This window comes from Pleurodeles waltl, chromosome 12, assembly GCF_031143425.1.
Source record: "Pleurodeles waltl isolate 20211129_DDA chromosome 12, aPleWal1.hap1.20221129, whole genome shotgun sequence".
Taxonomy (NCBI): domain Eukaryota; kingdom Metazoa; phylum Chordata; class Amphibia; order Caudata; family Salamandridae; genus Pleurodeles; species Pleurodeles waltl.
The window spans coordinates 271,344,124-271,356,608 of NC_090451.1; the positions used below are offsets into that span (position 1 = coordinate 271,344,124).

The 12,485-nt window shown below is 44.9% G+C and overlaps 1 protein-coding gene across 1 annotated transcript in view; it reads right to left on the reverse strand.

The window, feature by feature from the left end:
* The window catches only part of MBTPS1 (membrane bound transcription factor peptidase, site 1), a 353,237-nt gene that overhangs the window by 307,332 nt on the left and 33,420 nt on the right, over nt 1–12,485 (reverse strand). The window contains exon 2 of the mRNA XM_069215792.1: nt 107–588. Coding sequence (XP_069071893.1) covers nt 107–275 — 169 coding nt within the window. The 5' untranslated portion in view covers nt 276–588. The remainder of the gene's footprint in view (nt 1–106; nt 589–12,485) is intronic.

The window sequence follows — 12,485 nt, forward strand, 5'->3', positions numbered from 1 at the left end:
CTGGAGTGGGGTGGATTGTACTGGATGCACTGTAGCCAGACCTAAAAAGAAGAACAATAACAGCAACAAAACATAGGCAAAAAAAGTGAAGTTTTTTCATCCTTACCATGCTGTACAACAGTGGAGGAGAACTCCACTTTCAATGTCTGGTGTACGCAGCCCTTGCACGGCAGGACTCCTTGAGAAGAATTCCCTAGTTCATTGCCAAAATGTAATTTGCCACACATTAAAAACACATTTAGGAGCAGCCAAGTGTTTGCAAACCTCATGGTCATGAAATATGCCTGCAAGTCCACAGAATTAAATCGCACTGGGTTTAAAGTGTTCGAAGGCAGTTCATGTTTGTAGCATTAGCGTGCCGATAGGAAGTAATAGTGTCAAACACTTCGATGGCAAACAAGATGTCTAGATTTCATGGTTTTCCTGTAGGTGTGCATAGGACAGAGTCTTTCATTTCTTTCTTCGCTTCTTCTCCATCGTGGATAAACGTCCTCTCAATCAGGGTGAGGAAAAGCAGTCTTCAGTTCCATTGCTTCACAGGAAGGAGAACTACGTAGACAAAGTGTTTGGTCCTCAGAGCAAACTATCCTGCAGCACACAAAAGGAAACATGAAAATAGGATCAAATAGTTTCACAAGTTAAAACACTTCTGGGTGAAATAAAAAACACAAGAGAATGGTCAAGTCATTCATGAAAACATAGCAAAATATATTTACTCCTGAATGTGCTAGACATATGCTTACCGTTGATTACTAGCAAGTTACTAGAAAGATACAGAACTGTAAAATTAGTTCAGGAGATCAATTCATACATAAAGAAGTAATAATACTAAGCAAGCAAAAGAGGGACACCATTATGTCCTCAATATGAAGATACCGGTATTTTATATCTGGTTGAAGGAGGTTGCCCAATTATATAATCGTCCAATCACATGGTAGATCATTACAGTCGTGAGGAACAGACAGATAAAGTTTTGGTATTTTTTTTTATTTTTCTTTAACTTTTGTTTAATTGTTTTTATCGATTTCTTCCATCTTAACTTTCCAATTCTAAATGTTGAGCCACTGAAAAACTGATCTATGGCCCCTCCTATGCCTGGACGGAGATTTTGGCCCACTAGGCACCAAAATGTGCATGTTATGCTCAATGTTCTGGGCAACACTTGTCACAGGTGCTACATGTCACACCCAATAAAGTTGAGGTGGCTACTTATACCACCCTCCTCCTGGAAACTCCAAATGATGTAGTGAGACAAGGGTACTCTCAGGGCCAAAGCGTTTGGTCGCTGGTGCAATGGAGGGCCGCACTGATGCAAGCAGGAAGGTTGTGGGGGGTAAAGTAGGGGTGGGAGATGGTTTAAGGTAGTTGCAGGGGAAGCAAAACAGGTACATCTAGTGGCTGAAGTGAATTCCACAATGTGGAACCAGAAAACCTGGGATCAATTGTGGCATCCCCACTTGACCAAAATGGCTGGTGCTAGGCAATTGTTCATTTCACTTTCCCTCAGTTTTCTTCATTAACGCATATAAGAAGGCATCCAAATACATGACTTCAGGATGTGCAAAGTACAAAAACATCTCCTATGGTCGATTTAACGAGCTATAATGCTGTTCATGTATAGTGGCAACCCCAGTCACCCAAAGAGTGCGCATAACTGATTCGCCTCTTAGTTCACCTTTGGCATTGTTGTCAGTATGAATGTTTCTAAAGTCACGTTAGGAAACTATCACTTTAAAGAAAAAACTTCTCAATGCACTGATATAACCTGTTGTAATAAGTTGAGACGGTTCTGCATGTTAATGAAATACACTTCATTAATTCTTTAGAGGCTTTATCTTGTTTTTACACATTTGCTGTAACATGTCTTTATGATTGAAGGTGTTCCTAAAGTTAAGCTGTGCAGGACACCCTAGTCATTCCCTTTCTTTAACTGCAATCAGTCTTTAAATACCAGCTTGCCCGTTTATTTAACATATTTGTAATGATACTGCTGAGTCAAGTTAAAAGCTCAGTGCTGCTGCTGACCAGGGAAGCGCATAAAGGTAAAAGTTAAGAGGGCCCCCGGCCGTACTTTGGGTATCATGGCATGGGCGTAAGATCAACGCTCCACATTCTCTTGGTGGTGCTGAAGCAGTTTTAGAAAACACAGCTATGAGATAAGTTAAGAAAGACACTGTTTTACCATTAGGTAACTTTATTTGTTGTAGCTGCGCACCATGGCCACAGGGTGTGTAGGCGCTCCTGGTGGCGTAAGAAAAATCCTTTTCCAGGATTTCAGTAGGTTCTGTTCACTTGACGACATTATAGCTCAAGACCTTCCATATCTTGGGCACAGAACTGGAAACGAATGGCCACCTAGTCTCGGTCTTCAATATTCCCACTTAAAAAAAAAAAAAAGAAAAAAAAAGTCCAGTGCTCAGACTACAATGCCCATCTAGGGTTACATCTGCGGCGTTTGCTCATCCGGAACTGGTGGGGTCTGGGTTGATACACGTTTTTTGTTGTGAAGCACCCGACTTAATCCAATTCTCTTTCATACAGGATGTTGGCGCAAAAACCTGAGGCAGTGGGAAACAATTACTCTTTCAAGCTCCAACACCACTCTTTCAGCTTCATTTTGAACCAGCAACCACAAATCTGGGCCCAAACAGAGAGCAGGTTCATTTTTCATTCTTCATGCGTATGAGAAAGGATAATAATTTGAACTGCAACAAAAATCTCGTCAAAACTCCTTGAATCCATGCAATTAAGTTGAACCATGATTTCATACACTCCTGACTGGGCAAGGACAGATGTTACCGCCCTAGTCCCAAAAACTGAGCTGATTCAGTATCTTCTTGCCTCCCAATATCATTACTTTAATGTAGTCTGTCTCTACTTTCAGTCACATGCTGCCTATGCACAGATTTTGTTGGAACAGAAACGGTTTTAATTGATTTACAGTGACATCCGGGATCTCCTCCCAATTCAAGTGGAGGTGGGTACTGCCCGTCTACACCTCAAACTGGAACCTGCCCAGAAGGTTGGCGAATGGACAGATATAAAATGTCAGCTATGAACACCCCACGGGATAGAATGGAAGGAATCACTTGCAATGTGTCTGGTTGTGGAGGCTTTGTCCACCATCATGTCCAACCCTTCCTCAGGTGCACTGCTGAATAGTGAAATGGCGCATCTAACTGCATCTGTGTGTCGCTCGAACATCTGTATTGAGGGCAGGGGTGTTAGTGATGCAGTGGAATCGGACTGCTATACTTTCCATTGACTGCTCTCCACGGAGGGTTCTGATCTTCAGACAGGGCAATGCAGACAGTTCACGATTAAACGTTGACACTACACACCTTGAATGGTTAAAGCAGTGACAAAACATATCCATAGTGTCCACATAAAAACATGAAATCAGTCAAACCTGTGTGTTGAGCAGAGACCGTGGAAGTGCCACTGGAAAGATATATGCTTTTGGATGACGAAAGAGAAAACACCAGGCCAAGAATACAAGAGCCTAAAACGCAATGCAATGTTCAGTTTGTCTTTAATAACCTGATGCAAGTCATGAGGTCATTCTTGGACGATAGTTTTGGGCGGAGTACCAGAAATCGACCAAGTAAAACACAGTCTTGGACTACCCTCCAAGCAATGTACAATGACATACAAGAAGCGCATTTGTCTGCCAGAAAACAACCTCCTGAACTAAACAGGACACACGGCCCAACGCAGAAATTAACAGAACCCTCTCCTCCAATGCCATCTGCTGTCCACTAGTACATTTAAACACAGGATTCCGGAGCATCGTCGACTGATGCAATTAAAAAAAATACCTCTGTGCTGAATTTGGTAAGTTCACAGTACATCCCATTAAAAATATTCTGGTTAGGAAAATCATCACTTACGCGCAGAGCGTGGGCGATTCTAGCAAGGGCTGGGCTGGTCAATACATGTCCTTATGTGAGCACGGAGGGAGATGGGGGCTACTAGGTGGACTCTCTTCACTGCTGAGGAGGGGGAGGTTGAATGGGGCAGTGTAAGGGTTCACGCTGCACTTAAAACACGCAGTTGATACATACTCCCCTCATTTTTCACCAGCGTTTCTGGAGCAAGAACAAGATGCCACACTTGCAGAGCCTGTCCGCTACGATAAATGGCCTGGTGACAATATGAGAACTTGGCTTTGGAATACAACACACTGCAGATATGAGTTGTTGGCATGACAACTAAAACAACTGTCGAAGTAAGTGAAAAGGGTGCCTAACGTGATACATAAAACATTTTTTATGTTGCCTTTCCACGATATTTCTAGTAAAATGCTGCATTTCATGCCAGCTTGGTGTCTTCTGACAACATGCAGAAACGTACATTGCTAACGTGTCCAAACACCAAAGATGCACCTCGTGTTAAGTATACCTCCCCCCCCCCCCCCCCAACAAGTCCTGCCCCCAACCTGCCTTTTAAGATTGAGCTAAAATGAGCTCCTGGAAGGAGGTCTTCAGCCTTCTTTGCACACCCCTAGTCCCGAGTCAGTCCTGTCAAAGTTCAAACCTGTGGAGCACCGAAACTGGCAACGTTTAAGGAGTACTCCATTGATGCTCTGTACAAGCCTATTATTTTTCGCAGAATTCTGCACAGTTGTCACAGGAGGGACTCATACTTCACACTGGATTTCGCAGTTATGAGGTTACCGAGGCGATGTTTGCTGGTGGTAAAGGTGTATCAGAGACAAACTGCTGCAGGCAAGAAACAAGTAAAAGTAGGTCCTGGCCGAAGGCAAGGCACGGAGAGTGGGAAGGAAGTTACGGAAACAGAACAAAAAAATGGGTGACTTAACAGTGGCAGAAAGCAGCGGTCTAAGGATGTTCGGTATGTGTCTGCATGCTACAAATTACACAGATACATTTTACTTAAGATTTTATACCGTCAATTTTCGGGCATGGAGAAAACTGTACAATCAACTTCCTTACTTTGGATTTGAGTATGGACCACAACCACAAATACAAAACGGCGTGAGTCTGCCCCATTGCTCACCGTACATTAAAAAAAAAAAAAAAAAAAAAAAAAAAAAAATCGGCCTTCACTCTAGTATGTAGTTAGCTGAATTATTGCATACTTAGGGCCATATGCATGAACACATTTTCCCATAGACATACAATGGGTAAGAACCTTTGATAGATCTGGACCTTAGTGTCACCCTTCGGTCTCCCTTCACTTCCTTTTTCTGTTATTTACATTGCGAGTCTATTGGTTGTCAAATAGCTGACAGAGATGAATGCTTCTGTGTATTGTATCGTCGCCGTTCAGGGTAACGCAGTGCTTTAATGCACTCCCAGTACACAAATGAAGAAGTCAAAACTCGCAGAGCGGCAGCTTAAAAGGTCAACGCACCCTGCGTTTAGGACGTTAACAATGGAGAAAGCGGCCTAACCAGTCCAAGCGCTTGCGGCGCTCGGCCGGCACGACAGCCATTTGAGAGCAGTAGCGGGGAGGGGGGGGGGGGGGGGGGGGGGGAAAGAGACATGTATGCACCTCCTTCCTCGAGCAGTAATGGTGACAGCACGCCTGGCACTGCCCCGTGCCATTGCCACTTGTTATTTATTGGCGTTAGGAGTCCCCGGCCTACATCCAAATTTATTCACCAACCATATCGCCGGTTTAAAAACAAGCCCAAGAAAACACAAAAGAAAATCCTCTGCAATCCACTATACTTGGAATGCATGAGCAATAAACGCGCCCGCGAGGGCCACGGCTGACCATGGTATAATACGCTTGCCTCGACGCGATTTCCACACAGGGTCCACTCTGCGGGTCGAGTCATGCACACAGTGCGCCTGAAGCATTACAGTAGGCTGGGACCTAACCTCGGCTTATCGGACGAGAAGCCTTCTCCGCCACATGCTTGCGTACAGATCACCAACTTAAAAGAGGACGTTTTAAGTCCTGGGAACACTCACAACACCTTGAGCACTAAGTGGTTGCCACCGACCCCACAGGAGTGCACACGGGTCCCGGTTAAGTATAGACATGACTATGTGCTCAGAGTTGAAGTCCTCGCAGCTTGTCCCACATTTTATTACATTAAAAGGGTAACGTTATACAAACTGTTCAACACCAGCGACAGCCAAACATAACCACTAGGGGTGCAACATTACAGACTCTGCCCACAGGTGATAACCTTCAACCCTTCTTTCTACACTTAACACATGCTGGCTCAAAAGCTCCCAGTCTCACTACACCCCTATTTCCCCGCATGAAATCGGATTTTGAATTAGAACTACTGATTATTTATCCTCCCTCCATCCAGTCACCATCTCATTACCCTCCATCCTCTGCATGCCTTACAGCCCAAGGATAGCCCACTGTGATACATGCCTGTCTACCTCACTATCCAGTATAATTCTGCAAACGGACCACACCTCTCCTGAAATCACAAACACACCTGTGGAACCATTCACTGCAAGCTAACAAGGTCTACTTTCTGCTTCCCTTCCTACTCATCTGTTTTGAAATGGGGTTTCTGTCTGGATAGGGTCCTGGGGGTGAAGATGTGGTCCCTCTTGTGACCCAGCAGGCCACTGGTCAGTCTTAATGGCGGTTCCTCCTGGCAGCATAACAGTTCCTTCCAACAGTGTGCAGAACCAGCAGCATCTGGTTGCATATAAAACATAGGCCAAAAATTAATGTACCAACTAGGGAATTGTCAAACCATCATAGTGCCATAAGATACAGACTTATAGGCTACCCATGTCATGACTAACCACCCTTCCTATGTATACAATGCAGATTCTGTAATATATTTGTTACCCTAATAAGGCAAAGAAATTGACATGCATGTAATATAACATCAGGTCATGGACTGTAGCATAAACACGGAGGGCATAAAATACGATGGTGAAATGCAGTATATCAAGGAATCACTACAAACACCTACTACACGAACGCCACCATGCACAAGTGCTCCTTTCATAAGAGGTGCAGTACATAAACACCCACCACGTTGGGCACAGGTGACCCTGTACTCTTACTACCGTAATTACGGTAATGGTGGACGCAGCAGGAACGGGACCTCTGTTGAGGATTCCCTCCCATCCTGCGAGCTACTACCCAGTGCGTGTGCGACTACAAACAGTATTGCCCTGGGAAAAGGGGGTAAGGGCAACACACTTCCTACCTCGGCAGGGGGAGACCCCACTAGGCCCCCGGCCTGTGGGAAATAATGAAGAAAGCTTCTGGGGTCACTGCAGGCTTCCGCACGTTGGGGGAAATCTCCCTCCTTCTTTCCTGCTGTCAGGGGGCCGCCGTAGGGTGACCACCCGTCCGTAAATTTCACGGACTGTCCGTAATTTCGCCATGCCATCCGTTGTCCGTGATGAAAGCCTTAACGTTATTTTAGCCTTTCACCAAAAGGACACAGAAGGCAGGGCGAAATTATGGGTAGATTAGTTTCCCAGCTGGATTGAAAGGCTGGGAGTCTCCTGTGCTGGGAAGGAGGGGCAGACAGATAAGAAAAGGCCTTCTTGCCAGGGTGTCTCCCCTAAAGAAATGCAAATGTGCAAACTGGTAAATCTGCAAATGTAAAGGGGCTTGAAAACCTGCATTGACTTTAAACAAAGGAGTCACTTAAAGCTTTCTAATGGCAAATATTTTTTTCTTTTAGAGATGTACCTTAAGGGTGTTCCAAGGTGAGCTGTGGAGTGTGTGGTTTTAATGGAGTGTTCTAAAAAAAAAGTTAGCACAGGTATAAACTGTATATTATTCAAATCTGTATTTGAGAAGCACTTTTTAATATTTAACCGAAATGTATTTGCGCATTTTGTAGCAGCCTATATTATGATGTAATTGTATTTATATAGCGCTTACTATCCCTGACAAAGCGTCAAATGCATGTTTAAAATACGGGCTTACACATTCATAGTTCTTCCAGGGGCCTAGGTACCTCATAGTACTAACAAACACTGGCAAAGCCAATAGGTCTCGTCTGCGCAGGAGTTATTGGCTTTGCCAATGTGTTTTAGCCATATTATGCATCAGAGTGGCTGCTGTTCATGGGTACAAGGTAATGGCATAGTGGTATGGAGTAGAGCGGCATAGGAGCAGTGGCGTAGAGCCCAGTGTTGCAGAGTACAGTGCAGTTTTTTAGAGTGCATTGACGCAGAGTGCAGTGGCATGGAGTGGCGTGGGACAGAGTAGAGTGGCATAGAGTGCAGTGGAGTAGAGTGGCATACAATAGAGTGGCAGAGAGTGCAGTAGTGTAGAGTGGTGCAGTGGCATAGAGTGCAGAGTAGACTCGTGGCAGAGAGTGCAGTAGTGTAGAGTGGTGCAGAGTAGAGTATAGTGCTGTAGAGTGCAGTGAAGCAGAGAAGAGTAGCATAGAGTGCAGTGGCATTGAGTGCAGTAGTACAGAGTAGATTGGTGTACAGTACTGTGGCGGAGAGTGCAATGTTGCAGTGTAGAATCAGTGCAGTGATGTAGAGTGGAGCAGAGTGGCGCAGAGAGCAGTGGCGTAGAGTACAGTGGTGCAGAGTAGAGGGCAGTGGCGTACAGTGCAGTTGTTTAGAGTGTATTGGCACAGAGTGCAGTGGCATAGAGTGGCATGTGGTAGTGTAGCATAGAGTGGAGTGGAGTGGCATACAATAGAGTGGCAGAGAGTGCAGTAATGCAGAGTGGTGCAGTGTCAGAGTGCACAGTAGACTTGTGAGATAAATGTAGAGTCCCAGGCATACACTCTAGTGCTGTGAGACTACAGACAAGTTGTGGCTTCCTCACATCCTGACATTAGGTGTGAGACTGTCGGCCACACCATCTGCCCTGCTTCTTTATATTTTTTTTTAGATTGAAAGTCCATGGGTGGTTGGGGTAAGCCAGATGTTTTTGTTCAATCTTAAATAAGGTTAATTACCTTAATGTTTCCCAAACTGTTTGCCAGGGGTTTTAAAACGTTCAGAAACATTATAAAAAATTAGCTGTTACTATCTCCTCAAGGAAGATTGGGTAGATTTGGGTAGGGGTGGTGGCCTTGCCGCAGTACTGAAGGGCATTAATTTACTACTGAACAAGGACGTAATGCGACACCTGAATGTAGCATACCAGGAGGCAATCACAAAAAGACCACAGTGAATAAATAGTGCTATGTTAAAAAGTAAATAAATTGACTGACAACATAGTGAGGCATGGCATCCCTTGAGTGTGACTCTAAAACTGACATTTGTTCTTAAAATTGTGTCCTGAATTTTGACCCTTTGTCCTGAACTTTTTACAGTCCTGTCCAGAATTTGCATCAATGCCAGGTGGTCACCCTAGGCTGCAGAGGAGAAACACACACATTGCTCCCGCTCATGGAGACTGGCTGCATGTGGCACAGCTTCAACAGCTCGCTGCCCCCTGCATGTCTTGCTATGTCCTGGGCCCCAGTGGTGAGAGCCAAAGCAGATAAGTGGAGCACAGCCTCCCTCAGGACTCCAACAACAGGAGTGGGTGCCTGCTTATGCCCTGGGTGCACTATGTTGCGCGTGCTTGCTGGCAACCGATCTCTCTTTCGTCCCGGCACCTCCTTGCGGCGGGTGGGGGGAGAACAACGTGGCATTCTTCGTGTCGCCTTAAAACGCAAACAAAGCCTTGGCGGGTAGCAGAAGCACTCTCCACACTGACTCCTCCTGGTCACAAGAATGTAGCGCTCAGCAAACGCTACTCACAGTTTCCCATGCTGCTCCCAGGCACAATAAAGAGCTCCAAATGCACTAGGAAGACAGCAATGAGGTGCTCCAGTAAAAATTATAGCGCTCACCACGCACCATAGCTGCAGGACCAGGGGCAGCAATGGAACCACAGAAATCCTAGGCTGGCTCCTGGGAGATCACTGGGGCACATAGAAGAGAACCAGCAGCATGCCAGCACATCAGGGTTCTGGGGGTGAAATTGCAGTCCCTCTTGTGACCCAGGTCACAGGTCAGTCTTAATGGCGGTTCCTCCTAGCAGCATAACAGTTCCTTCTGACAGTGTGCAGAACCATCAGCATCTGGTTGCAAGTCCACACAGTGTCTAAAAACACAGGGTCACAGCCCTTCTATTTATACTCAAAATGCCTTTGATCTAGGGGGCACTTCAAAAGAGCCTTAGAAGTGTGCAACGCTCCCTTTTAACCCCAGCTCTGGCTCCAGACATCAGTAGGGGGTAAACAAGCCCTTTGTGTGAGGGCAGGACACAGCCTATACAAATGTAAGTGCGCACTCTCCCAGCCCAGGATGACCATTCAGTATGCAGATGTAATCCTGTTACACCTTCACCCTCCCTGTGTGATGGCTGTCTGGGAAGTATGCACAAAGCCCAGGTGTCACTCTACCCTAGACGTGGATTATAGTCAGGCTACAAAGCACATGAGTCTTAAGCACAGTGAAATGCCCACTTTCTAAAAGTAGCATTTTCACAATAGTGATAAAAAAATCCACTGACACTAATTTCTCTCTACCATTCCAAACATGCCCGCATTACTCCTCACAGATCAGAAATTACCACAAACATAAATAAGGGAATTCCCTATACGAAGCTTGACAAGAGCAGAACTCACAGCAGTGAAAAAACAAATAGGCTGTTTGTCACTACCAGGACATGCACTACAATCAAGGCACATGTCCTAACTTTTATCTAGACAGCACCCTGTCCATAGGGCTACGTAGGTCCTACCTTGGGGGTTGACCTATATGTAGTAAAAGGAGAGTTCCAGGCTCGGCCAGTAACTTCAGAGGCCAAGTCAATGTGGTAGTAAACTGCGCACACAGGCCCTGCAGTGGCAGACCTGGGACAGGTTTGAAAGGCTACTTACGTGGGTGGCGCATGCTGGGCTGCAGGCCCACTAGTCGCATTTAATTTACAATCCATGGGTATAAGGGATACCATTGTAGAAGGAACTCACAGGTAAATTAAATGTGTCAATCAGGTGTATGCCAATCATACCAAGTTTAGAGTGGAGATCACATGCACTTTAGCACTGATCAGCAGTGATAAAGTGCCCAGAGTCCTAAAGCCACAAAAAGAAGGTCAGAAAAACAGGAAGGCAAAAAGTTTGGGTATAAACCTGCAGAAAGGGCCATGTCCAACATCATCCCTCGTTGCATTTACTTTACATTACAATAGATCACACTAATGGTCTCAATTAACTTCTTTTAATTTGATCTTCCACAAAGAAACTGGACAAAATGAAACAGTTCCCTGAGAGCAGAAAACTAATCCCAATAATCAAGAAAAACGAATAACAGCTGGAAACATTACTGACTGTGGGTTTCTGGAGTAGCTTGCTACCCGCCATAAAGCACTTTATCAACTTGTCAGTTGTAGCAAGCACTGTGTAAATGGAATTACAAACCAATACAGTGGCACTCAATATGACATATACCCAGTGACTTCAAGTATTTCCATCACAAGTGGAGAAGATTAGACAAGATCAACCACCCTAAATACAAAATGCCCCTTCTTAAGAGTACAATAAAAAGCATGCTGGGGACAGAAAGGAAAGAAGGGCTACAACTCAAAGATGTCCAAAATATTTGGCACTCAAACGTGTCCAAGCGCAATCTTGAGTTCAGCATGCAAAATATTTGTAAACATTTATGCCAGCATTTGCAAGGGGCACATAGCAGACAACATTCAGAGTAGAACAATGCAATACTTCAGGACCGTAAAAAATATTTTATTTCATTTGGTACTAAAACACCAATTGAATACATCCCAGGGATGGTCACTTCTGGCGAACAGAAGCGTGGGGGTCAACTCCACAGACTTATACCCAACGCTCCCTGGTACTCCGCAATAACTTCCAGCCAAACATCCCCCTGCTGCACACAGTTACCCCTCACAAACAGGTCATTAAAGGCAACGTAATTGTCACAGAGGCAGAGTTTTACTCAGAGTCAGCATTCACCAGTAAAGGCTCACTGGTGGCAAGTTACCAGAACACCAGCCAAATAATAGAGTGAACTGCACAAAAACAGATTAACAAAAGCCTTATGATTTACTCGGAGATATTATTTATTTAAACATGGACCCCTAACCCACCAGTGATGGCATGGTTCATCCATGGGTTCCCTCGAGATTCGGACCAGTCACTATACCTGTCCGAATGGGCTACAAACAGTCAAAGCTCTTCCTGAGGGCTTCCAAGTCACTGCAAGGAGGATTTAAATCACACAGAGTGGGTTAGATCCAGTCACATGAAAATACTGAACACAATTACCTAAGGGACCACCAATCAGAACTTTATAACTGCCCTAGTAAGACAAAGAAAAGGAAACAAGGACGTACCCGAAATTATCAATTCCTATATCTGGTAGTCAACATGTTTCAGCTATAACCATGAGCTAAGAACAGATCTGCAACCTTCTTCAGGACCCTACCCTATGTGAGATAGCAAATATGTATGTGGTGTACTCCGATGTCCGTCTAGGTATATTCATGACTGAAAGAAGCAAATACAGTTGACATTTTCACTTCAAAATGTACCCTGA